Here is a 27,960-nt window from a genome sequence, read left to right as displayed (position 1 = left end):
GAGTTTATCAAGAAATACCAACAGCACAACGAGGAAACAGCGGTTCCAGTTCTCTTTCTAGAAAGAGGCCTATTCCCCAAGATGCCCTCAGTCAGTGACCATTTCCAGTCCGGGGCCCTGCGAGGGCCCTAGCACCACAATCAGGAAGTAGCTCCATTCGGAGGCAGCAAATCAGAAGCCAATCACTACCACCCCACCCACCAAACACCTACTACCTGGGCGAGGCAGACGTGTGAACCCACAGAGATCTTTAAACTGTGGAAAGGAAATCGAGATAGTGCATGTTATGTACTTACCCAGGGAGGTGTCAGACATACAGTAAGCACTCAGTACATATTAATTACTATTATGACCATATTTTTTCAGCTCTAGTCTTAAGTTTTTAAAAAATTTACCATTTCTGCAACAGAGCACGCCTTTAAATCTCTATACATTTAGTGGTCTTGTTATCTCTCTACCCCTCAGGCTGTCAGTAAATGAATGGGTGTATCACAATTGAGGGACTCTTAGAATCAAGGAAATATGGTCAGGCCAGAGAACAAGAACGTGGAGCAAGGGCCAAACACATACGGAGAGGCTGTCTTCAGTGGGGCCTCTGGGTTCCTTTGGTTAAAGCAAAAGGGTGTGGAAGGATTCATGGCCAAGGGGAAGAGAGAGAAGGATGTGGCCCAGAAGCTAATTAACTGGAGGCAGCAGGTCAGGAGAGGCCTGGAACCCAGGCAGGAAAACGCTGTCTCCAAAGTAGAGCTAAAAAAAGAAGTCTAAGTAGTAGCTGGGTCAACTAGCCAAGGGGTTGTTGGGGTGGCAGACGGAATGTCAGTTCCTTTTGTCCTTAGTACCGATCCCACAGCAGCGGAAGAACTCCGTAGGAAGGTGAGACGGGTCCCTGGGCGAGAGGAAGGGGACTGCCACAGGCGACTGTAGAAGAGGCAGTAAGGTGTCAGCCTAGCAATCGGAGGAACAAAGGACCCCGGCGCAGGGATGGGGGCAGTAAGCCGGTAGAAGACGGGCAGAAAAGCAGAGCAGGTGCGAGGGCCCAGGCCGCCGGGAGGGGAGAGAAGCTTGGCACACCTGCCAAAGGGAGAGAGGAGGCGCGGGAGCCAAAAATGGAGTCGAGGGCTGGAAACCGCGGAGAAGTGCAAAGCGGCCGAGAGAAAGAGGTGGGCGAGGCGATGGGCCGGTGGGAGAGGCTCTCGGCCCGACAGGTGGAGGGGGTCGGCCGGGGTGGGGGATGGCGCGAGAGGCCCTCCGGCCCGCCTCTCACCTTTGACGTCGTTGGCCAGCGCCTTCCACGTCGGGGCGAAGGCGATGCAGTGGCCGCACCAGGAGGCGAAGAACTCCACGGCCCAGGCGCTGCGGGAGCCCAGCACGGCGCCGCGTACCGTATCCGCCTGCAGCAGCGTCAGCGGGTCGGAGGACGAGTAGAGCGCGGAGCGCGGGGCCGCGCCGGCGCCGGCCACCGCCAGCAGCAGCAGCAGCAGCGACGGCGGCGGCCCTGAGCGGCGGCCGCACCAGCCCATCCTCCGAGGCGGCGCCCACCACTGCGCACCAGTTTCGGACGAGTCGGCGCCCGACCGCTCCGCCGCTCCTCCGGCGTCCGTCGGGGGGAGGAGCCACGGGGCCCCGCCCCCTAGGCCCGGCCCCGCCTCTTTCCCCGCCCCGTGGTCCGCCGAGGCCTCGGAGTCAGCGCTAGAGTGTTCGGCGGCAGGGGGCGGGGAGCGCAACCCCGGCCTTGGAGCCCCCCACTCCAGCCCTCCATGAGAGGGGCGTTTGCCCTGCAGAGGCCCCGACCGGTGTTCCGGTCGCTGTTGGGGACTCGAGGAGGTCATTTGGCTTCTCACGAGCCTCGTATCTAACGGAAAAGGAGTAAATTGGAATAGATTGGATCGATTTACGCTGTACCAAGAGAGTTCTGGGGATCCCTCCAAGCAATAAGACATGAGTTAGAAGCAGGTGAGAGAGAAGAGGGAGGTCTCTGAGTCTGTGATCATCATGACCCCACAAGGATGAGATGTGCCCACACCCCTGAGGTCTGTGACCATCCAAGGGAAACCGTATTTGAGGGCTTTCTAATCATGGATGAGAAGCCCCCTCTCCACACTAAGCTGGGCTGGATTGGCATGGCCATTGCGGTGGAATCAGTGTATCCTCAGCACACAGGTCTGGCCACCCTGGTAAGGTCATGAGGGGATTCCTCCAGTGGACCCCCACATCTAATTCCCCAGCCTACTAGAAGCCCTCTGTACTCAAGTGTCCCTCTCAAAAGTAACCCTCTAACTAATTTTGTGTCTGTGTGTACTAAGGTGTTAATGGTTAATTTATTTCCCTGGTCACATTTGTAGCCCCTAGACTGAGTTATTTTACAGGGAGAGAGAGCTCCTGGGAGGGTTGTCACACATCATCTTTTTCCTTTGTGTTTGTGGGCTAGCTCACTCATCTGTGAGCCATCTGGGACTGGACTCATTATTCATTTAACATTTATTGAGTGGTTTCTTTGTGCCAGACACTGCTCTAGGTACTAAGAATAAGACAGTAAACAAAACTGAGATTCTGCAGTCATGGGCTTACATTCTAGTGAGGCTAGGGATAGAGAGATGATACACAAGTAAATGTAGATGTGATGGTGACAAATGCTATGAAGAACTAGGGTAGAAATAGAGTGACAGAGGAAGTGCTGTTTTATTTTAGACAGCGTGGTTGGGGATGGGCCTACCCCTAATATTTACAGGGCCATGGTCAACGGCACAAATGGAGGCCCACATACCGTATGTGTATGTACTGAAAAAGTACAAACCAAGTTAAACTGGTATGTAAAATTCATATCCTTTCATTGTGACAAGTATACCTTCATCATAATCTGGAAGGCCAAATTTAAGTTTAGAATTCTTGGACTCCTCCAAGATGTGCACTAGAATGGGGTGGCTTAGGTGGTAACCGGTCCCTGGCCCTCGATCTTCCTCCTACTCTTCCTCCTCCTACTCTTTGTACTCCAGCTCTGTCCCGTACTTCAAGGGGCCATGTACCCACACTATCATATCTGGATCTGCACATCCACACCTCCTACAAATAGCTGTTCCTTGGCTCCTCCAAAGGACGGAAAAGCCAACACAGTCTCTAGAAGCTGGCCTTGTGCTATCGGGACAGAGAATTCTAGGGTCTCAGGTACGCACAATATTGTCTAAGAAGGGGTGACGAGCAGAAGCTTTGGGTGGACACATCCCCATGGCGCATGGACTTCTTGCTCTGTGGAAAGGCGTGTGGTTAGAAGAGGCCAGAGAGGGGTGCCTGGGTGGCTCAGTTGGTTGAGTGTCAGACTTCAGCTCACGTCATGATCTCCTGGCTTGTAGGTTTGAGCCCTGCATCAGGCTCTGTGCTGACAGCTCAGAGCCTGGAGCCTGCTTCAGATTCTGTGTTTCTGTCTCTTTCTCTGCCCCTCCCCTGCTTTTGCTCTGTCTCTGTCTCTGTCTCTGTCTCTCTCTCTCTGAAAAATAAATAAACATTTAAAAAGAAAGAAAGAAAAGAAAGAAAAAGAAGTGGGCCAGAGAGCTCAGAACCCAGGTAGGGGCTTTTCTTGTCCCAGTCGTTTTTTGTTTTTTGTTTTTTGTTTTTTTTTTTTTATGTTTACTTATTTTTGACAGTGAGAGTGGGGCAGAGAGAGGGGGAGACAGAGGATCCAAAGCCAGCTCCACGCTGACAGTAGAGAGCCCTATGCAGGGCTTGAACTCACGAGCTGTGAGATCATGAGCTGAGCTGAAGTTGGAAGCTTAACTGAGCCACCCAGGCACCGCTTGCCCCAGTCTTAAGACAGTCTTAATGAGGTAACATTTGAGCCAAATGAAGTATGAGAGGGACCTTGTGGCAATCTGGGATATGAGCATTCCAGGCAGAGATCTGGATGTTAGGGCTTTTGCTCCTTTCCTGTATTCATAGTCTCAATGCCCAGAGTCTTGAACTGCATAAAGAAATTATATGTTGACCGCTTGGAGTGTTAGTACCTCCCCAAACTCCCACAGCCAATTCCAGATGCTGAGCGCTCCTCCCTGCCTGCCGGTCCCTGAACAGCTTTTGCTACCCCACTTCCCTCACTCCGAGCAGCCATTAGGACCAGTTGTGGCCCAGGGTCATCAGGATAGAGTCCTAATAGTCTTTTGATTCCTGGGGTTGGAAGTATTCCAGTGGTTGGATTGGGTGCCAGTAAAAGTCAAGTGCCTTTAAGTGTGTCTATTGTTAAACAGTGCTGTAGTTATCTTCCCCCAGAGGCCTGAGAATTAAGGAGACAATGTCTGCTGAACATGCTGAGCACCTGTGAGAGACACCGCAGATGTGTACACAAAGATTTGCTTGTTCACGTATCTGTTTCAGAGCATCAGAAATGGAAAAGAACCCAAACTATTTGAATGAAGTAGAGAAAGTTGCTTGGCAATGGGGTCAAAGAAGTTAGGAGTGAGAGCTGTCATATCTAGGGCTTCAATATCTCAGAATAGGGATTTCAACTTTTTCACGTCTTGGAAGCCTGTGTTCAAACAGAATCTTGAAAGGAAACTTGAACAGATAAAAAAGCAAGCTAAAGAGTGTGACCTAGAGTGATAACCACTTTCTGTGGTCTGTGGGGCTTCTTGGGAGCCCTGGGGCTCTCCGGACCACCGTCTGAAAACCACTGGTCTAGAATTGAAAGCAGAAAACATAAGAATCAACTTGTCCTGGCTGCCCTTCCAGAAGCTTCCTGGGATAAAAAGATGGCAAAGAAGGAGATGTACTCAGGAGTGGGGTATGGAGGGGGGAGGGGAAAGAGGAGGAAAACACTGAAAGTGGGGGGACTTAGGAATTCCTACCCAGGTCCCCTGCTCCCCTTCCTACATACAAGCTGTAGGAAAGTGAGCCAAAGGAACCAGATGAGAGAGTATTAGATAATACTTTGCACCTGCTGTTCTAAACACTTAAGGACATTACTCATTTAATCCTCACACCAATTCTATGAGGTTGATAGTATTATTATCCCATTTATACAGATGAGGAGACTGAGGTAGAAGGAGCCCTGTTGACTTTCCCACTTGTGAATCATTCATGTATTATGCATGAATAAAAGAGAGGGAATTTGGGAGTCTGTCAACCAAAATAAGACAGATGGTCAGAGGAATGCAGCTTACATACAAATACAGATAATTATGGTGAGCAACAGGATTGTGTTTGGTAAAACATGTCACCCGGTAGCAGACCATTAGATGACTTCTCACTCACTCATCTGCACCGAGCATGAGAAAGGGTGTGTGCAGCTAGCTAGAAGGCAACTGCCTAGCAGCCAAGGGACCTTTGCTTTGTCCCTTCAAGACTCACCTCTTGGTCTTACAGATGAACTTTTCAATAGCCAGGGCTGGTTAGAATACCAATTCTGAAAGCGGAGAGAGAGGTATAAGATTCTGTGTCGTTTAGGTACGGCAGGAAAGAGAAACCACATTCGAAGGGTTCATTAATGGAAGGACTGTCTACAGAGGTGGGTGAAGGGAACTGACAAGAGCTGTGAGGTCCTTCGTGACTAACAACAGCAAGAAATCTTTTTAGTGCCCCTCCACTGGGGGAGATAAGGTGAAGGAACTTTGTGAGGAAAACCTGAGGGAGCTGGGGTCAAGGAAGAGGGGCCACCCAACCACAGCTGTAATTGCAAAATGCCACCACTGCCAGGAACACAGGGAAGTGTGGGGGAGAGCAGTGAGGCACCAGGAGAGTCTCACCTCTACTACCTCTTTCTCTTCTAGTCCTCTAACAGTGCCTCCCATTGGCCAAACCCAATCAAAGCTGGAAGGGGTGGGGGTGGGGGCGGCCCTGGCTATCGTTCATAGAAGTTGATTTCCAAAACAAAAGGCAGGTTGGAAGAGGGTGGAGAGGAGAGAAAATACTACTAGTAGAGAATACCCTAGAACAGGGTCCCTAAATGCGGGTCTTTGAGGCCTTAGAAATGAGAATAGAAAACACAAACATCCCTGACCATCCTTCTGTGAGTCTCTTGGGCGGGAGGGGAGGGCCAGACATCCACCTGACCACTGGAGAGAGAGAGCCATTGGAAGAGGGCTGCTAAGCAGTTCCTTCTGGGCTCCTCGTTCACACTGTTCGCACTTGGTCCGGCTGCCTTATTCTCATCTGTAGAGAAGACACAGGCTCAGAAAAGTGAAGGGATTCGCTTGAGACCACACGGCAAGTATGGGTTCATAACCCTCCCGGGAGCTTCCCTGGAGTAATCTGAAACCCTGTACTTGGAGGGCAGGGAGAGACCGAAGCAAGAGGCAGGCCACTCCAGGTTGACAGCTGGCATTTCTATTAAGTAAAGGGAACTTACATGTGAGGCTTGTCTTGGGCGGCAGCACGACTAATGGATTCCTGCGCTTGCCTGCCAAATCTTAAGAGGCCTCTAACTGGTTCAGTCACATAAACCATGTTGGTGTTCTTCACACCACATCGCTATCTCAAGACTGTGTCCTTGGAGGAGCCCTTCGGAGCGGGAAAGGAAGGAGAGCCCACATTCCAAGGACAGGGGAGGGGATGAGGAACCTCTGAGTGCCCGGGGGCCAGCTCATGGGGCGGTCGACAGTCACGTCTTTTTGATGACCTTCCTCAACAGCCGGGTAATGGCAGACTCCATTTTTGTTGGGCTGTCCAACATGACTGTGGGAGTATTGAGACGGGGACGTGTATGAATGGGATATCTGGGGCCGAACCCAGTGTTCGTGTAGAGCTTCCCCAGTCCCTAGGTCACTTGGTGGCAATTCAGAAGGAACAGGCACCCCCACCCTTTCCACACACACTGCCCTTCCCTCCCCCACCCCCACCCCCCCCCCAGAAGGAAACTATTTAAAGTAGAATGAAGATAAAAGTCTATACACTCAAGACCTTGTTTGGGCTCTCTGACTAATGTCAGGAATGAAACATTTTGGGGACCTGCAAGTTGTCAAATGAGGCCTGAGGTCAAAAGCAAGAAGACCACACCCTGAGTGCCCAGTCTTCCCCCTCCAAGGCTTCTGGAGACTTTGCCAACTTGTTGATACTGTGGGATTTATTTGGGGGGAAATTTAGGTTTCTGGAGTAGGTGTCCTAATTTAAAATATCTTCTGCTGTGACTTAAGGGTGAGTCCTGTAGTTCTCGTATAATAGATAAATACAAATAATTACAAAGTATAACACTAGTCCTGAGAAGGGGCAGAATTAAACTTTGCTTATAACAAGAGGCTTCTCAGAACTTGCCTGAAGAGAAGACAAATACGCATGTGCACGTGGAGGGAGGGGTGGGAAGAGCAGGCACAAGTTGGAAGACAGCAGTCACCTGAGGCTGTGGGGACACCCTCCTTCTACCTCAAAGCTACTAGTTTGGGAGCTCTTTTAGAAGACGCTGGGTATGGCAGATGAGCACCTGGTCTGTGGAGTGAAGATACTTAGCTTTCAGTCCTTGGCAACTGCCTCCACCTCTCTGAGCTTCAGTTTCCTCACCTGTAAAATGGGTACAGAGGCTACTCGAGTTTTGGAGTTCTTGTCTATGAATGCTGTGGTGATTGTATTTTTTCTTTCCTTTTCCTTTCCTTTTCTTTTTTTAGAGACAGAGATGGAGAAAGAATCCCAAGCAGGCACCACACCCAGAACAGAGCCTGATGCAGGGCTCAATCTCACAAACCGTGACCTGAGCTGAAATCGAGAGATGCCTAACCGACTGAGCCCCCCTGGCGCCCCCAACTGTTGTGATTTTCTTATTCAGCTGTGGTTCCACCGCACCTCAGACTAGTTTCACCAGTCCAAGGGGGTAAAAATTTCTATTTTGAAATACCTATCCAATTTTCAATTTCCTAAATGCTTTTTTTTTTTTTTAATGAAATGAATAAGGATGAATGGACAAGCACAGAGTACTGTTAGGGCAGTAAAACTATTCTGTGAGATATTGTAGTGGTGGATACGTGTCCTTTTACATTTGTCAAAAACCACAGAATGCCCAACACCAAGAGCGAACCCTAGCAATCCGTAGACTTAGGGTGATAATGATGTGCCTAGGAGTTTCATAGATCTTAACACATGTGTCACTCGGGAGCAGGATGTTGATGGGGGTGGGGGAGGTATGCACGGTGACAGGGGGTATGTAAGAACTCACTGGATGTTCTGCTGAATTCTTCTGTGAACCTAAAACTGCTCGAAAAGATACAATCTATTTTTTTTTTAATGAAATGTTGAGGGGTGCCTGGGGGGCTCAGTGGATTAAGTGTCTGACTTCGGCTCAGGTCATGATCTCATGGTTCATGAGTTCAAGCCCCAATTGGGCTCTGTGCTGAGAGCTCAGAACCTGGAGCCTGCTTGGGATTCTGTGTCTCGCTCTCTCTCTGTCCACCCCCACCCCCACTTGTGCTCTGTCTCTCTCAAAAATAAATAAAAACATTAAAATTTTTTTTAAATAAAATGAAATGATGATAGCGGATGGATAACTAAAAAAAAAAAAAAAAAAATGTATCCTTAATGGAAAAATTTAAAGTTGGCACCCTGGTTTTGTTTTTTTGTTTTTAATTTTTTTAATGTTTTGGTTTGTTTTTTTTTTTACTTTTGAGAGAGACAGGGCACCAGCGTGGTAGAGGCAGAGAGAGAGAGAGAGAGAGAGAGAGAGAGAGAGAGAGAGAGAGAGAGACACAGAATCTGAAGCAGGCTCCAGGCTCCGAGTTGTCAGCACAGACCCTGACGTGGGGCTTGAACCCATGAAATGGGGAGATCATGACCTGAGCCAACCAGCCGAGCCACCCAGGTGCCCCGTTGGCACCCTATTTTGGTCCCTAAAATAATTTGGGAATTTTGGTGGCCCACAAAAAACCACAAAAAGAATTTATGTGATCGACTTGCTGTTGAATGTGTAAAGGTAAGGCCACACTTGGGCATAGAGGCCTGGTCTCACCAGCAGAGTAAGGGCATTTCTGGTGCCAATTACCCCCCTGCAGAAAGACATTTTCCCATCTGGAATTTGGGGCTTGGAGAAAGCAGCCCTGGTGAGCTGCACAGAAGGGCATAAGATGCACAGATCTCAGCAGAAAGCTAATAGTAATAATGTCTCTGTTGGCAATCATTGCGAGCTTACTGTGGGCCGAGCACGCTGCCAAGCAAAGGGGTGTGGGGTGGGGGCTGAGGGTCTGTGTCCATGAGTAATGCTGCTGGGTCCCCTCTTGAGTAAGGAACAAGCAGAGATTCAAATTTCTCTGCTTTCTTACGGATAAAGCCGATTGCAGAATGTGGCTCAGACGCCCACAAAGTATTCCTTGTACTTCACCTTCGAATTAAAACTGTCTCCCAACTACAGGCCCTCTCTAGTAAGCTGACCAGGTGGATGAGAAGATGCCCTCCCACGGCTGGCGGATCTCAGAGGAGACTCAGCCTCTTAGCCCAAGAAACCTCCACACGGGGAGAGGAATTTCTGTGTCCTCGGACTGGTCTACACAGTAGTCCCACCAGCCCCCATCTGCAGTTTTCCTCTCCATGGTTTCAGTTACCTGCAATCAAGAGGAACCAGAAACAGACGATCCTCCTTCTGACTGATGGTCAGAAGGTCAGTGGTAGCCTAACGCTACATCACAAGGCCCAGGTCATTCCCCTCCCTTCAGCTCATCACGTAGGCATTTTATCACCTCATATCATCACAGGAAGAAGGGTGAGTAGTACAGCGCAGTAAGAGATTTGGAGAGAGAGAGACATAACTTTTATTATAGTATAGTCTTACAATTGTTCTGTTTAATATTATTGTTGTTCATCCCTTACTGTGCCTGATTTCTAAATTAAACTTTATCATAGGTGTGTATGCATAGGAAAAACATAGCATATACAGAGTACAGTGGTTTTGGCATCCACTGAGGATCTTGGAACAAATCCCCTGCAGAAATGAGGGCCGGATTACTGTATGTAGTATTGGGAGTTTCCGGACCTTTTCTCAAAGTGGTTGTGCCATTTTATATTCCCACCAACAACGTATGAGAGTTCAGCTTGCACCACATCCTTGTCAGTATTTGGTGGTATCCATATTTTTTTGATGGTAGCTATTCTGGTAGGTGGGTAGTGGCATCCCATTTTGTTTTAGTTTGCATTTCCCTGGTAACTAATGGTTGGACATCTTTTCGTGGTTCTTCTTAAATCTTTTTGTGTGTATGAAGTATTGAAGTGTTGTGGACCTTTTTAAAGATTGGGTTGACTTATTACTGAGTCGTAAGTGTTCTGTATATATATATATATATATATATATATATATATATATATATATATACATTTGCTAGATGCAAATCCTTGCAGATATATGCTTTACACACATTTTCTCTCAGCCAAAACTCACCTATTCATTTTCTTGATGGTGTCTCTTGAGAAGCTTTTCATTTTCATGAAGTCTAATTTATCTTTTTTTTTCTCTTAAGGTTTGTACTTTTTATGTCCTAAGAAGTCTTTGCCTACCTCAGAGTCACAAAGATTTTCTTATGTTTTCTTCTGGATTTCTTCTAGAAGTTTTATAGTTTTAGCTTTTACATTTGTTTACATATGCTTAACTTTTTGAGGAATTCTTTAATTAGGAGAAGTCCTCTGATTTTGTGTCTTTTTTTTTTTTCCCAAAATTATTTTGGGTATTCTAGTTCTTTACATTTCTGTAGGAATTTTAGGATCAGCTTGTCAATTCTAAAGTTTTAAAAAACCTGCTGGGATTTTTATTGGGATTGCATCGCATCTATAAATCAATTTGGTTTGCCACATTTTAATTTTTTAAATTAGCTAATGTTTTAAGCAACGCTCTATGTGTAATCAGGCCAGGAAGCAGGGATCCCAGGCTAGATTGCTAAAGCCTTTCGCCACATCATGAGGGTAGAATGAAGCAATCTCGATATAGCTCATGCAAGAGAATAGGTCTGCAGGCCCTGAAGCAAGCTAGCTGCAGACTGCTCTGTAATCATGTCTGTTTTGTGCATTTACTACCTCATGTTATTCATTTGCTTGCTGTGACCTCTCAGAATTTTAGTCAAGTCTTTGAAAATTCCAGCCTATCTTAGCAGTGCTATGAGCTGAAGCCAGGGCTGTGAGCTCTAGCCATTGTGGTGGGGATAGCTATAAAGGAAGCAAGAGAATTTCAAAAGCATGTCAGAACTCAACAGGAACAAGATCTGAGACTCTTGGTCAGCTGCAGGGGCTGCCTGAGATTCTGGGATTTGTCTGAACAAAGAACACCTTCAGAAGACTCTTGGTTACGCTGGATGAAATCCTTAACTGAACTGGCTAAAGCAGGAAAGGGGAATCGATTGCCAGGAGGGACCAATTCGAGAATAAGGCAAAGGCCTATCTGGCCTCGGAGAAACCATGGTTCCATATTTCTCTCTGCACTTCTAGTCTCCACATTGGCTTTAGTCTCTAAGCCTGGCTGCTTCCAAAAGTCTAGAACCGTAGTCATATGCTTTCATCTTTGAGGTCAGGAGGAAAAGAGCAAACTTCTCTCCCGACCCTAGTTTGAGAAATACTGGAGAAAAACTCTGGCCAGGCTTGGGTTATGTGTTCATTCCCTGATCAATCCCTGTGATCAGGGAGATGGGGTATCACCACTGGCTCATCCCAGGCAGTGTATCCATTCCTATAGGTAGCCGGGTGAGCACAGTACTGGCAGCCGCAACCAGAACTACATGTCTGGAGTAAGAAAGGAGTTTTCCAGAGAAAAAGGACTACTGCCATCTGGGAAAGAGGTCAGATGGGGCTGTGCGGGCCAAGGCAGAAGGTGCAGATGGCCACCACAAGGAGGTGTAAGTGTAAGGATCCACTGGGAGAATGTGAGGGTCTAACACAGTGCCTGGGACAGTAGGGCTCAACTAATCGTTGTTTTTAAGAATAGTCGGGAAGGCTGAGGTCTGAGTACACCTGGAAGTCACAATACCTATGTCGAGATGTGCCATGAATGTACCAGGGATTTTCAGGTGTCCAGATAAACTTGGCTCAAGCCATTTGGGTGCAGAAATGGGGAGAAACTTATGTAAAGAAGAAAGAATATCTTGCAAGAATTTGCCTCACCCACAGGAAGCTCTCAGAGCGTGTTGTGTGAATTGCCCAAATGAAATATGGAGCGTTCGTATGTTCTCAGGTGACCATATCAGCATCCAGATGTTCTTTTATGCATTCTTATTTTACGATGGCCTTGCTGTCCGCAAACACCCTGGACAGAGGCAGAGAGGCAGTTTTAGACTTCTTCCCAGACTGTCCTCTGGACCACAGCGCCTCATTCCCTGCTTGACACCTTCCGGTGACTTCCCATCCACTTAGGAAATCCACATCTGTACCTCCGCCTAAAGGCGCTACCTGCGGCTCGGACCCCATCTCCCACCCCTGCTGCTCTGCCCCTCACTGACCGTGCCACAAGCCTGTGCTCACTGATGCGGTTTTCTTTTTTAATTTTAAATACAGCATAGTTAACACACAGCGTTCTATTCGTTTCAATTGTACAATACTTGATTCAACAATTCTGTAGTTACTCAGAGCTCATCATGATAAGTGTTCTCTTGATCCCCTTCACCTATTTCACCCATCCTCCCCGCCCCCCCACCTCCCCTCTGGTGACTATCAGTTTGTTCTCTATAGTTAAGAGTGCTTTTTGGTTGATTCGGGGTTTTCTTCCCTTTGTTCATTTGTTTTATTTCTTAAATTCCACATATGAGTGAAATGATATGGTATTTGTCTTTCTCTGATTTCTTCACTTAGCATTATATCCTGTAGGGCCATCCATACTGTTGCAAATAGTAAGATCTCATTCTTTTTAGGGCTGAGTAATACTCCATTGTGTATGCACACCATATCTTCTTTATCCATTCATCAGTCAGTGGACACTTGGGTTGCTGCCATCTCTTGGCTACTGTAAATAATGCTGCAGTAAATATAAGGGTGCACATACCTTTTCAAGTTAGTGTTTTCGTTTTCTTTGGGTAAATACCCAGAAACAGAATTACTAGATCATATGGTAATTCTATTTTTTATTTTTTTTAAGGAACCTCCATATTGTTTTCCACAGCAGCGGCCCCAATTTACATTCCCATCAACAGTGCACGGGGTTCCTTTTTCTCCACATCCTCACCAACATTTGTTATTTTTTGTCTTTTTTATTTTAGCCATTCTGACAGGTGTGAGGTAATATCTTCTTGAGATTTTGATTTGCATTTCCCTGATGAGTGATATTGAACATCTTTTCATGTGTATGTCGGTCATTTAAATGTCTTCTTTGGAAAAAAATGTCTATTTGGGTCCCCTGTCCATTTTCTAACTGAGTTGTTTGGGTTTTTGGTGTTGAGTTGTAGAAGTTCTTTATATATTTTGGTTATTAACCCCTTATCGGATATATCATTTGCAAATATCTTCTCCCATTTAGTAGGTTGCCTTGTTGTTTGTTGATGGTTTCCTTCACTGTACAAAGGCTTTTTATTTTGGTGTAGTCCCAACAGTTTAATTTTGTTTTTGTTTCCCTTGCCTGAGGAAACATATCTAGGACAATGTTTCTGTGGCTGATCTCAAGGAAATTGCTGCCTTCTAGGAGTTTTATGGTTTCAGGTCTCACATTTAGGTCTTTACTCTGTTTTATTTTTGTATATGGTGCGAGAAAGTACTGAAGTTTCATTCTTTTGCACGTAGCTGTCCAGTTTTCCCAACACTGTTTGTTGAACAGACTGTGTTTTCCTTATTGTATATTCTTGCCTCCTTTGTCATAGATTAATTGACCATACATGCATGGGTTTATTTCTGGGCTCTCTATCCTATTCTGTTGACCTATGTGTCGATTTTCTGTGCCAATAGCATACTGCTTTGATTACTATATCTTTGTAGTATATCTTGAAATCTGGAATTGTGATGCCTCCGGCTTTGTTCTTTCTCAAGATTGCTTTGGCTATTTGTGGTCTTTTGTGGCTCCATAAAAATTTTAGTATTATTTGGTCTCATTCTGTGAGAAATGTTGATATATTTTTAATATCTTTTCTTTTTTTAAGTTTATTTATTTATTTTGAGAGAGAGACAGAGACAGAGACAGAGACAGAGACGGGGGGGAGGGGCAAAGAGAAAGGGAGAGAGAGAATCCCCAGCAAGCTCTGTGCTGCCAGCACAGAACCCGATAAGGGGCTCAAACTCAAAACCGTAAGATCATGACCTGAATCAAAACCAAGAGTCAGACACTTACCCAACTGAGCCACTCAGGTACCCCAAAAATGTTGATATTTTGATAGGGATTGCATTAATTCTATATTTTGCTTTGGGTTGTATGGACATTTTAACAATATTGGTTCTTTCAGTGATGAGCATGGAATATCTTTCCATTTGTTTGTGTCTTCTTCAGTTTCTTTCATCAATATTTTACAGTTTTGGTGGTACAGGTCTTTCATCTTCCTTTTATTATTTTTTTGTAGTCTTTATTTTTTTAAGTAGGCTCCATGCCCAGCATGGAGGCCAACGTAGGGCTTGAACTCATGACCCTGAGATCAAGACCTAAGCTGAGATCAAGAGCTGGGCGCTTGTCCAGAAAGGTCAGAATTGCCACTGTTGAGAAACACTTGACTTTTCACTGTTCACTTAGGATTAATATTGTACCACTTCATTTAAATGCAGAAACTTTGCCACTGCATAAGTCTTTTTACCATCCTACTGCCATTTTCCTTTACAGGAGTTGACAAACCTGTAGTTAGTGAGCCAGATCCAGCCTGCTGCCTATTTTGTAAATAAAGTTTTATGGGAACATAGCCACACCCATTCGCTTATGTTTATCTGCAGCTGCTTTCACACTACAGTGTAGAGTTGAGTACTTGTGACAGAGATCCTATGGCCCTCAAATCCATGATATTTACTCTCTTGCCCTTTACAGGAAAAGTGTGCTATCTCCTGCTTCTTGTTGTATTGTCATGGGTATTAATTATATCTACTTATATTATAAAACCCACAAGAAAATATTTCTATGCTTCAAATAGTCATACATATGTTAAAGAAATTAAGAGGAAAAAATAGACTTTTCTATTTATCTAGATAGTTACACTTCCAAAGCACCTCATTCCTTCTAGAAGATCTGAATGTCAATCTGGTATTGTTTTCCTTTAGCATGAAGAATTTTATCATCTCTTAGAGTGGAGCTCTGCTGTCAATGAGTCTTCTTCATTTTATTTTTTAATTTATTTTTATTTTTTATTTCATTTTATTATTTTTTTTTTAAGTAGGCTTCACATCTAGTGCAGAGCCCAATGTGGGGCTTGAACTCACGACCTTGAAATCAAGACCTGAGCTGAGATCAAGAATGGGACACTTAACTGACCAAGCCACCCAGGTGCCCCTCTTAATTTTATCTGAAATTGTCTTTGCCCTCATTCTTGTAGGATATTTTCACTAGCATGCGAAAAGAATTGGCATGTTTTGTTGTTGTTGTTTTGTTTTGTTTTTCTTTTCAGCACTTAAAGATGTTTCCATGGCTTCTGGTGAGAAGTTAGCAGTCATTCATATCACTGTTTCTCTGTATGTAACATGTTGGTTTTCTCAGACTGCTTTCTCTTTCTCTTTGCTTTTCAACAGTTTGATGTGCCCAGGCATAGTGTCTTCATGTTTACCTTGCCTCAGATTTGCTGAGATTCTTGAGTCTTTAAATGTATGTCTTTCACCATATTTGGGGATGGTTCAGTCATATTTCTTCAAATAGCTTTTTCTGCCCCACTCTCATTCTTCTCTGGCTGTGACTCCACTTATAAGTATGTTAGACACGTGTTCCATGAGTTCCATAGGTCTCTGAAAGTCTTTTCTGATTTTCTTTTTGTTTTTCTTCACTGTTCTTAGATTAACTTTTGTTGATCTAGCTTTGAGTTCACTGAATTTTTCTAAATTTAGTCCTCTCCATTCTGTTGTTAAGCCCATTCCATAATTTGTTTTTTATTTCAGATATTGTAATTTTAGTTTATTTCATAGATTGCAATTTTTTGCTCTAGAATTGCTATTTCACTACATTTTATGATTTTTTTTTTCTGAGACTCCCTACCTTTCTATTCACTATAAGCATGTTTTTCCTTACATCATTGAATACAGACATATAGCTGTTTCGAAGTCCCGTTTCCTGATTCCAGCATCTGAGTCCTTTGTGGTTGTTTTCTATTGAGAATAGGCTACATTTCCCTGTCTCTTCATATGTCAAAAGTTTTGGATTATCTTCTGGACATTGTGAATATCATGCTTTAGAGACTCTGGATTCTGATGTATTTTTCCAAAGAGCTGATTTTTTTATTTGACTTGTTTGGGTTTTTGCAAGTCATCAATTTGGCCAGACACAAACTGTAAACACTTTCTCTTCAGAATCAGCTCAAAACCAGTTTTATGTTCATCTCTCCCATAGAATGTTTCTGTGAGTTTTGAAGGCATTCCATTCCATCTTCATTCCCCTGAAAAATTTTCTTTTGTCTACTTCCTCCTACTTTGGAGGGGGAAGAAATGGGTGAATTTTATGGCATTAGGAGGACGGGCAGGAGGAGTAGAGAAGGTGGTTGCCGAAAAGAACATGGTGCCCTGTTGTTGTTCCTGGCTCTCCCGTCTTAGGTGACCAGGATCAAATGTTGAACTCAGAGTGGCTTCTGTGCCAGAGCATACCCGTTTCCCATAGAGCTCCAGTTGCCAGGGTAGTCACAAAACAACCTCTGTCTGTGTTACACAGAGAGACTCTCAGCCACCGGGAGGTGTGCCTTCTGCCTCCCCTCCTGCAGAGAGGGCCAGAACAGAAGCATGACCCCTGATAGGCAAGCACTCTGTAAATGCTGGTGCTTTCCCTCCACCTCCCTTCCCTGGAAGCAGGCAGGTTTGTTGGCTCCAGGAAGGCAGTGTTATATGGTGGGGGAGAAAACATGAGCTTGGAGTCAAATAGACCTCATCTGGACTCACAGGTCCTCACCTAAGCTGTGTCTGACCCTGGATGGTGTCCTCTTGCTCTGTGATCCCTGCTTTCCGCTGGGAGAATCCGCTGTCTCTTTCATCGGTGAGGTTTATTTAACTTTTATAAAGTAGCCCTTCTCCAAACCACCCACACAACAAGTCCTAATCCGCCAGAGAGCTTTCACAGGGAACCTTCGTTAGAATACATATTGCCACTCTGGGGCAATTCCACGGAGCAGACATTGAGCCAGTGGCAGGGCAGGACCAGCCAGGTGACGGCTGCAGACATAGCTGGAGGAGCTCCCCAAGGAGAGCAAGCCCCAACACAGGTTATGGCGCTCCCTTTGTTCCGGGTACGGGACAGCACGCTCAAGCCCGAGTTTTTCCTGGGACTGGGTGGAGGTGGAAGGAATTGCTCATGCTTTGGAAGAGGATGATCTCAGAATCAGAGCTGCTGCTGGGCAGACACCCTCCCCTACACTCATCTCCAGCCTTCAGGGCATCTCCACCTGCAGTGGCCGGAGAGTATAAGATGGACCCCACTCATAAAGAAAGACAGGGCTTGACAGGCCATGAAACACTTTGGCACCTGCTGTTTCCTTTGATGAAAGTAGGCGGGGTGAGCATGAAGCTGAAGAGCTAAGAAAGTTCCTGAGGGTTATTTGTCTAGTAAGTAACCTCCTCTGGGGCCCAACCTGGATCCAACAGACCCCCGCCCCCTCCAGTCCCAGCATCAGGGCCCGAAGAGAGATGACAAAGGCCACTTCCTTCCTGGGGCCGTGCTCCTCCAGTTTGTCATCAGGTGGCTTCCCACATTTCAAGAGACACCATTTCATATCTTTTCTTTCTCTCCTCAACCCTCCAGCACGCCTCCCTCTCCACACACCCTCCCAGGAGACCTCACTTCAGTCCTGTTGGTGACAAAGTAGAAGCCATCAGACAGGAACTCCTTCCCCCCACCACCAAACTACAAATCACCTTGCACCTGTGCTCGCCTTCTTTGTTTTCCTTCCAGCTGTTTCTTCCCACCACACGTACCCGGGGCCAGGCCCTTCTCACTCACGCACTCTTGATTCCCACCCACACCCTCCCCAAACCTAACTACTCTCTGCTTGGTCGATTCCTTCAGCAAACACACATGTTCTCTGGCTCCCACTGAGACCAAGAAAATAAAACTCCTGGATGAACACACCCTTCTCCAGATACCGCCCTATTTCCTTCCTTCTCTTTGCAACCAAACTTTACAACAGAGTTGTCTGTGTTCACTGCCTCCACTTCCTCACCCTGCCCTTTATTCCTCAACCCACTCCAGCCTGGTCTCTGACCCCGCCACTCCGCCGAAACTGCTCGTCAAGGTTGAGAGCAAGCTCTGTGTCACCCCCTCCAAAGCTCGCACCTGTCTTCCTCTTACTCAGCCTCACACAGCCTGTGACACAGCTGATGGCTCCCTCTTCCTCGAAATGATTTCTTCCTAGGCTTCTAAACCACATGGGTTCATTTTCTATTGCTGCAGTAACAAATGATCACAAACTGAGTGTCTCAAGACGATGTAAATTTATCTCACCGTTCTGTAGGTCAGAAGCCCAACACAGGTCTCGCTGGCTGACATGGAGGTGTTGGCAGTGCTGTGTTCCCTGCTGGGGGGTTCTAGAGGAGAATCTTTCCTTGCTCATTCAGGTCATTGGCGAATTCATTCCTTGCTGTTGTGGGACTCAGGTTCTAGGTCTTAGCTAGCCTCCCTCTGAGGGCCATTCCTATGTTCTGGAATTGGCTTCTCCCTCTTCAAAGCCTGCAGTCGTGGGTCAAGTTTTTCTCGTGTTTCAAATCTCTTGTGCGTCTTCTCCCATCGCCACATATCTCTGACGCCCGCTCCTACCTTCCATTTTGTTTTTAAAGGCTGTGGTGGTTAGATTGGGCCCATCCAGATAATCCAGGATCATCTCTGACCTCAAACTCTTTAACCTTAATTGCTCTGCATGGTGCCTTTTGCCACATAAGATAATATATTCACAGGTTCCGCGGATTAGGGAGGGGATATCTTTGGAATCCGCTGTTAAGCCCACCAGGCCACTCACCAGTTCTCCTACTTCACCAGTACTTTCTCACTCTCCTTTCCTGGCTCCTCCTCACCCTGTCACCCCTAAATGTTAAGAACCTGCAGCTTCAGCTCTCAGATCTTCTTATCTGCTACATGTTCTCCATAAGCAAGTCGGTCCAGTCTTGTGGCTTTAAAATACCATCCGAAAACCAGTGCTCCTAAATGCTTATTTTCAACCCCAGAATCACTCTTGAGCCCAAGATTCATCTCTCTGGGGGCGCCTGGGTGGCTCAGTTGAGCATCTGACTTTGGCTCAGGTCATGATCTCGTGGTTTGTGGATTCAAGCCCCACGTCGGACTCTGTGCTGACAGTTCAGCCTGGAGCCTGCTTGGGATTCTGTGTCTCCCTCTCTCTCTGCCCCTGCCCTGCTCATGCTCTGCCTCTGTCTGTGAACAGACATTAAAGTCTGAACAAACATTAAAAAGGGAAATTAAAAATAAAGATTCATCTATCTGACTCAACATTTTCAGTTGAATATGTGACTACCATCTCAAACTGAAACTCTGGTTTGTTTTGTTTTGTTTGTTTGTTTCTTTTTTTTACAAACCCCGTTTCCCCCTAGCCTTGGCCACACCACTGAAGGCATTGATTCAGCCTCTAGCTCAGGCCCCAAACCTAGGAGTCATGCTGGATTTGTGTGTGTGTCATTTTTTTTTTTTTTTGAGAGAGAGAGAGAAAGAGGGAGAGAGAGAGAGAGTACTAATGGGGGGGGGGGGAGGAGAGGATAGGGAGAGAGAGAATCCCAAGCAGACTCCACACTGTCAGTGCAAAGCCTAATGCAGTGTTTGAACTCACCAACGGTGAGATCGTGACCTGAATCGAAATCAGGAGCTGGAAGCTTAACCCACTGAGCCACCCAGGCAACCCTGTATTTCTGTGTTTAACTCTACCCCTTCATGCAGTCAATTAGCCAGGCTTATTGACTTGTTCTCCACCTACTTCTGTCCAGCTCACTACCCCCAGCCAATGCAGGCTGCTTCTACTTTTCACCTGGGCCACTGTAATTGCCCTTCTGCTGGTGTCCAGCCTTTTCTCTTACCCCTAACCCACTCTCCACACTGCAGCGGGAGCAAGCTCTAAAAATATAACCAGACTGAGTCACATCTCTGCTTACTATCTGTTGCCTAAAGCCCGGCCACTCAAAGTGTGGTCCACAGACCAGCGGCACTGGCCCAGCCTAGGAGCATGTTAGGAATGCAGAATTTCAGGCCCCCACCTTGGACCTTCTGAACCTGAATCTGTACTTTAACAGACAGGATGCCCAGATGGCTTGTGGGCATCTTAAACTTTGAGAAGCACTTGACTGGGTCTCTCTCTACTTTTCTGACTTGTTTCCTGTCACTCTTTCCTTTGCTGACTACCTTTAAGTGACATAGATCTTCTGTTTCTCATATTATGTCAAGCACACAACCACCTCAGGGCCCTTGCACTAGCCGATTTTGTTTCTTGGCACATCCTTTTCCTGATTCTTTATACCGCTGGTTCCTCCTAATTATTCAGGTCTCAGTTTTAACGTCACCTCCTCAGACGCCATCAGGGAGCACCCTACCTCATTTGGTTCACCCTCCCCCAACTCTCTTCACCGGCCGTTCTCTCAATTTATCCTATTTGATTTCTTTCACACACACACACACACCCTTATCTCTGTAAGGCTTACGTTTATTTCTTTGTTTTCTTGTTACACATCTTCCTTCTATCTCCCCTGCCCACCCTACCCCAAGAAGGTAGGATGAATGGAGGCAGGGACCCTGTCTTGCTCACTCCTGCTATCTAGTGCCTGGAAAAGTATCTACCCAAGAAACTCTTTCCGAATGAACTGGCAGCAAATACTCTGCCCTTCTTTCTGGCCCATTCTCTTCTGTTCCCCTCTTTCCACAGTTTCTGTTCCAGTCACAGGCTCTGGCCTGAGGACAGATCAGGCAGCCAGAGTACCTGTTCTTGGAATTCTCCAGGTCTCCAGAAATAGCTTTTGCCCATCACCAGTCAGGAAATGAGGTTTTTTCGCAGCATTCAATCTGGTAGCAACTTTGAGGATGCCCGAGCCCAAATAATAATTACACGTAATGGGCAGTACCTAATTAACACTTACTGTTTGCCAAGCACTGTTCTAAGCACTTTACCCCTGAATAAGCTCACTTATTCCTGTTACTCCGTACTGACATTATCTCCATTCTCCAGACATGGAAAACAAGGTGCAGAGAGATTAATTAACATGCTCAAAGTTTCACAATAAGGGACTGGCAGCCACAACATCCTTTGACCCAGACTGGAGGGACCTCTTCCTTGGGCCTCATGCTTTAGAAGGCCCTGCTCTGGAGCCATCCCTGCCCCCCAGGGCACAGAATCCAGGGGGCCAAGGGGAGAGCCCACCCCCCACCTTGTACACCACGCTTGGGCACCTGGGACTGTGGAATCCCGGCCCAAATGGCCTCTTCTCTGGCTTCATCTTGCTGAGGGTGGACGGTGCCCCCGAGAAGGCCCAAACGGTGACCAAGAGGTGGCTTGTTGCAAAAGGCACGGGCAGAGCTCAAACGTGCAGGCCCAGTGTTCACACGCTTTGGGGAAGGGCCCTGAGGAGGTGCAGCAGAGCAGGGCCTGGAAGAGAAGGGGCCACTTTCCCCACAGCTCCTCACCCCGTCAGAGGACTCTGTGGACTTCAAGTGTGCGAGATCCAAACCCGCCTCCCAGGTCTTCGTGAAGGTTCCTGTGTCAAGATGGGAGGAGAGAACGTATTTTACTTAACAGTTTGTTAGCTGGACGGATAACTTTAAAATATCTGAAGTATTTAGACATGTGATCCATGCGTCCACGTGTCCTCCTGCCCTGGCCCCACAAACATCAGGGGTAGGTCGGAGCGGACCCCAGGCAGCCTGGCTCAGGGCTGACGTCCCAAGCAGTAACTGGGAAGCCTCTGCGCTCTGAGCTGTGCACCTTCCAGAGGTCTGGACCCTCAGCTCCCGGGAAGGCTTGGCCCCGTCTGTCCAGTCCTGTCCTCCAGCTGCTCCTCCCGTGGGGGCTCCAATATCGGCCATTACTGTATCCACAAAACTCGTAATACTCTCACTGGTGCCCGGAGGCTGAAGGCTTAGGGAGGCTGGGGCTGGTTGGTGTCCTGGTGCTACATATGCCTTGGGTTCAAATCCCAGCTCTGCCATTAATAAGCTGTGTGACCTTGGGCAGATTACGTCACCCAATGGGAAAGTCTACACACTTGGTAACATTTCTCATCATCGTCATCCCCTCTTACCCTTTGCTCTGAGGCCCAAGGGATATGGCTCAGCTGCCCCCCTGGGAAGCTGTCCCAAACCGATCCCAAGCACTGAGGTGGCAAGGAGCCAAAGTAACGGGCCACAGAGACCCCTGATGGTTAAGTCCTGGGCCCTGGCATAGCTGAGCTAGAAGGGGTGTGGGATATGTCCTCCTGCAGTGCTCCAAAGCAGGATTCTGTGGGTCTCTCAGGAGCCAGTGCAGTCCTGGAACACGGTGGGCCTACCCTCCACCTTCAGAACTCTCTTTTTTTCCTTTAATGTTCGTTACCTGTGAGCTGTGAAGGCCTATGGCCTTCCCCATTGCTAATAATGATTAAACCAAACACACTCACGCGTGCACACACACACACACACACACACACATCCATAGACATGCAAATTGGTTTAGGTGAAGTACTTCTTAGTGGCTAAATATAGATCATTGTTTGACAAGAGTTTAATGTTCTTATTGAGAAATGAAGGTTTCCTTTTAACTCATTATGAAACCCTCCGCAAGTAAGATAGATGTTACTAGGGAAGGGGGTTGGGGGGAAAGCAGGAGGGGTTTCTGCAGAATAGGATGTTAAAGCTGACATTCCTTCCTTTGCCCTGTTTGGGCAAATGTGGCATCCGAATTCCTAGAAATTGAACCTGGGTGGTCCTAACTGGGACCCAGACTCTCTGAAGGGCCTGGTCAAAGTGCTGGCTGCATACCCAGGTGGTTTTCTCTCTTCTCTGCACCGATACCCAGAAGTCAGGCTGCAGCAGCCTGTTTTCAGAAGAAAATAAGCACCCACATTCAGGATCTGAAGCTAATGGTGGTGGGCATCTACAGACAGACAGCATAGAGCTCTTAATTCAATTATTGGGATTCCAGGCCAGCCCCACCACTGGCTGGCTGAATGAAATTGGGCAAGTTAATTACCCAACCTATGCCTCAATCATCTCATCTATTAGATGGTTCTACTAATAGTATCTGTTTCATAGGGTAATTTTCAGATTAAGTGAATTAGTGTGCGTTAATACATATAAACACTTAGAGGCAGAACGTTCAGAATGGCAACTAACAAGACTAAATAGTCATGTTGTTTATCATTATTTCATCCAAGGGGAGCAGGCCAGAGGCTTGAGAAATGGTGCCACCACATGACGTTTTTAATAACCCCCTCCAGTGATCGTGATGCTGCCCTGAGCGTAGGTGTGTGGTGAGGACATGAGCCCAGCCTGCGGGGGCTTTGCAGCCTTGCTAAGGGGTTTGGTTCTATTCTGAACAAATGGGGAGGTATTTAAAATTTTTAATTTTGCTGTAGGCAGGTCTTACAGTCTCATCTAGAACTTGGTGACCTGGGGGCCTGAGGTTGCCTGCCCAGGAAAGGATAATGTCCAGGTGAAGCGACAATGACCAGAAATAAACACAGGATAAAAGGCATGGTTTTGGGAACCAGACAGACCCAGGTGAGTCCAGCTCGTGTCACTCACAAGCTCTGTGTTTTCAGGCAAGGTCCCTAACCTTCGAAACCTCAGTTTCCTCACCTGTGAAATGGGGCCTGCCTCATAAAGTAGTTGTGAGGACCAAATCCGATGATGCAAGCCAAGTCCTCAGCACTTAGTAAGTTTATGCTCAGTGAGCCGTCGCATTTATTGTTAGGGCTTTTGTGGGAGAGTCTGAGAACCAAAAGGTGGTCGTGAGGGTCAGGACTGTCCGGGAAGGAGAGAGGCATTCTGAATGGAGACAGGAGCACTGCAGGCACGAGAAAGAAGAGAAAGCATTTTCTGGGCCCACCATGCTTGGGTGGAATGCAAGGCGTGGTATATATACACGATGGAATACTACTCAGCCATAAAAAAGAATGAAATCTTACCATTTGCAGCAACGTGGATGGACCTTGAAGGTATTAGGCCAAGGGAAACAAGTCAGATAAAGAAAGTAAAATACTGTCTGATTTCACTTCTATGTGGAATTCAAAAAACAAACGAACGAACAGACAAAACAAGACCCACAGATACCAAGAACAGATTTGTGGTTGCCAGAGGGGAGGACGAGTGGAGGGTGGGCAGCATGAGTGAAGGGGGCGAAGAGACACAAACTTCCAGTTAAGTCACGGGATGCAAGGGACAGCATGGTGACTAGAGTTGATAATCTTGTATTGCAAATTTGAAAGATGCTAAGAAGACGCTTAAAAGTTCTCATCACGCACACACAAAAAAACCCCACAGTTTTTGTAACTTTGTGTGGTGACAAGACTTCCTGTGGTGGTCACTTCCCAACATACACAAATGTCAAGTCATCGTGTTATACACCTGACACTAATAGAATGTTGTATTTCAATCATACCTCAGTAAAAAAGAAACAGGGAAACAAGAGAGGAAGGGTTGGGTCAGAAATAGGATGCAAGAGTTTTGTCCGCAACTCACCTGAATTATACCACGTCTGAGTCTCTGCTTCTCAATTGCGAAATAAAATGCTTACTTCACCGATTTTTAGAACAGTGAAAGACAATAATGTATGTGAAGCATCTGGGGGAAAAGAAAGAGGCTCCTCAACATGTTCACCAAACTTGCTTTCCATTAATGAAACAAACTCTGGGGAAAGGGAAGGGGAAGGGGGGGCGTGGCTGTAGATAGAAAACAGGGGCATGTGGGTCTTGAGAAAATGATGCCTCCACTCTAAGTCAGAAGGTTTTCTGGGTTTTTCTTCAAATTTATGAGACTTACTCTGACCTCCAGAGTGCCCGCACACCCCGGGAGACCTGACACCTCCCCGTTGCTCAGTCTCTCAGGCTGGGGAATAGAGCCCTGGTTGTGGTAAATTACCCCAAGTGTGACTGCCTCCCAGCGAGGTCTCTGGCTGGGTCCTCCCCACTCACACCTGCCCCGTAACTGCCACCCTGCACCCTGCGGCGGCCCAGGAACTGGCAAGAGGAATCATTTGCTCACATGGTTGAAAGTAGATATTTGTGAATGAACGAATGAATGAATGGGTATGGCCTACTGGTGCCCTTTACTTATTCACACGTGTGTGTTTTGTCTCCTCATCCTAACTCATGCAAGGGACATTTGAAGACCTTCTAGCTAATGGGTGGGATCAAGAATGATGGCTCCTCTAGGGTTTTGAAAGCTGGAGACATAGTTCCATTTGAAGGCTGCTGGGCACGTGGTTGTGCCCAAGGGTGGAGGGACGGAGAAGATGAGTGTTCGTGCACTGCTGGTCATACTAGAGCGCACGGAAGGGCGTTGGCATGATGATGGAACAGCCCAGCCGCCTGTTCTCAGAATTTTTCCAGGGAAGTCAGCAGCTCAGGATAAATACATTCTCAGGCACTGCTGGTTGTGAAATAAACAGCCATATTCTCACTCTTCTTCTTTATTTGTGGGACCTGCCTTCAGAAGCTGAAAATTCTAGATGCTTGCTTTCTGAGTTTCTCTTACAACTCGATGAGGGCATTCTTGCCAACAACACATAAAGGAAAGTTCGCTGAAGACTTATGGAAATAATTTTTCAAGTATTTTTAAAATCAACATATTAAAATGTTAAATTTTAAAATAGTTAAAATTTACAGGGTACTTGGAGCTGCCCCAGCCATCTGGCCATCCTGATCAAGAGGGTCAAGGGGGAGCTGACCGAAAGCTCTGAGGCGTTGACCAACCCTGACCCGGTCTGCCTCTGGATTCCTTGTGATGTGATGAGTACAAGATAAGCCCTGATTGTCGACCTACTTTTAGTCGAGTGTTCTGTTCCTTGCGGTCAAGTGCATCTTGGCTGCTACAGTTTTTAGTAAAATTTACTTTTCACGTTGGTGATTTCCCACATGGAGATTTTTAGCTCTTTTTATAAGTAAGGATGTAGAAACCAAAATGATTTTGTTTCCATTCACTGGCTCCTCTCAGAAGAACAAAACTCTTAAATGGTTCAACTTCTCCAGAAACCAGCAGATTCTCCTCTCTTCTATTCTGGGCCTCCGAAGTGATAACAATCACACAAAAGCTTCTTAAGACAAACTCCCTTGTTATGTATATTTTGGGCAGTGCTACTTTCAGAAAGTAGAATTAACAAGGTAATGATCTCAAAGGCCAGAAGCAGGGATTAATCAGTATTGCAGCTCCCAAGGAATTCTTGACTAAATGCTTTTTCCCTTTTCTCCAAGGAAACTCAACCTTGAGACTCGTGGTAGGAATTTGGAGTTATAACTCCATTTTGCTCATCTAATTGTTTGACTTAGTTTTCTCAAAATAGCAGCAACCATACTGACAGACCAGTCAGGGAAGTTATTTAGGTGATTATTATTTAAAAGAATATTTTGGCCGTACTTAAAATGGGTCATCACGCATGCCTGTCTGTGTTGTGGGAACTCAGAATCCTGGAATGTGTTTGGAGCTAAAAGAGTGGTTTTGAGTTTCCTGACCTGCATTCTTCAGGTGGGAAGATTAGTTACATAAAATGTATTTTTCAGTGGTGTGCTTGCTCGAAACAAAAGCACAAGGAAGTTGGATATCTGCTTGTAAAAGGTGCCAGTATCGTGACAACAAAATAAATTTGAATGGGTAATAGAGTTACAGACCCAAGAGAAACCTTGGCCTCCAGTTCCATGCAAGTTGACACGCTGAGGCCACTAGTTAGTGCTAAGACACGATGATTCCTTTCCCTAGACCATCTACCTACCATCAAATGTGCGTGTTTAACCTTTTTTAGTATGCACTACTAAAATGTTATTAGAAGTTTTTTATTTTAGAGAGAGAGTGTGGGCGGGGGAGGGGCAGAAGGAGGGAGGGAAAGGAAGGGAGGAGAGAGAGAGAGAGAGAGAGAGAGAGAGAGAGAGAGAGTCCCAAGCAGGCTCCATGCTCAGCACAGAGCCCGATGCGGGGCTCGATCCCACCACCCTGGGATGGTGACCTGAGCCAAAATCGAGAGTCAGACACTCAACCGCCTGAGTCACCCAGGCTCCCCTAAAATATTTTTTTATTACGTTAAATGCATCACTTAAATTGTGCATGACAGCAACACGTTTCAATTACTTTGAATCTAGCTCTTACTTGGAACAGAAAAATATTTAGGTTGCAAAGCTGTGACCCAAATTTAGCTTCTACAGACAGTAGTACTGGAATAGTTTTAAAGTTATAAGAGGAAGGAAGGTAGAATCCCATCTAAATATGCCCTCTTTACATTTAGCAGAGAAGTCAATGAAGAGAAGCTGCATTTGTCCTGTTTTGGTGCTGCTTTATTTTTTGGTGGAGGGAATATTAATTTTTATTATCAAGATGATACTTGTATGTAGCAAAAAAAAAAAGGTTATTAATTAAAGACACACACTCGTGGAACACATGAGTAGTCTTCAGCCCCATTCTTCTCCTCATCGTCATCCAGAGGCACCTGTTGTTAGTCATTTCATTCCAGCATCTTTGTTCTGGTCTTTACCTCTGTATCGAAGAGAATCTGCTATATCTTAAATCACTGGTTTTATACTTTAGTTATTGACTTCCCGTATTCCTTAGGCTCTCTGGAGAAACAGAACTAATGGGTTGTGTATGGAGAGAGAAAATAAGGGAGAAAGGGCAGGGGCAGAGAGACAGACATAGAAGGAATTGGCTCCTGTGATTGTAGGAGGTGGCAAGCACAAAATATATGGAGCAGGTTGGAGACCAAGGGAAGAGTTCATGTTGTAGCTCCAGTCCAAAGGCAGTCTGGAGGCAGAATATTCCCTTCCCTGTGGGAGTTCAGTCTT

General features: G+C 46.3%; 1 protein-coding gene and 1 long non-coding RNA gene across 2 annotated transcripts in view; one reads left to right on the top strand and one right to left on the bottom strand.

Annotated features, from left to right (window-relative positions):
* QSOX1 (quiescin sulfhydryl oxidase 1) overlaps window positions 1–1,829 on the bottom strand; it is a 35,547-nt gene extending 33,718 nt beyond the window's left edge. The window contains exon 1 of the mRNA XM_019428131.2: window positions 1,265–1,829. Coding sequence (XP_019283676.2) covers window positions 1,265–1,829 — 565 coding nt within the window. The remainder of the gene's footprint in view (window positions 1–1,264) is intronic.
* Window positions 804–10,158, top strand: LOC128778844 (uncharacterized). Its single transcript, XR_008424635.1, has 3 exons — window positions 804–873; window positions 7,581–7,783; window positions 9,311–10,158. It is a non-coding gene; the product is annotated as an uncharacterized LOC128778844 (long non-coding RNA).
* Window positions 10,159–27,960: the final 17,802 nt, after the last annotated feature.

The sequence above is a fragment of the Panthera pardus genome, unplaced genomic scaffold (assembly GCF_024362965.1).
Source record: "Panthera pardus isolate Hobbes unplaced genomic scaffold, ASM2436296v1 HiC_scaffold_21, whole genome shotgun sequence".
Classification (NCBI taxonomy): Eukaryota; Metazoa; Chordata; class Mammalia; order Carnivora; family Felidae; genus Panthera; species Panthera pardus.
Note: the sequence above shows the minus strand (reverse complement) of the source record. Positions and strands in the feature narration are given on the sequence as shown.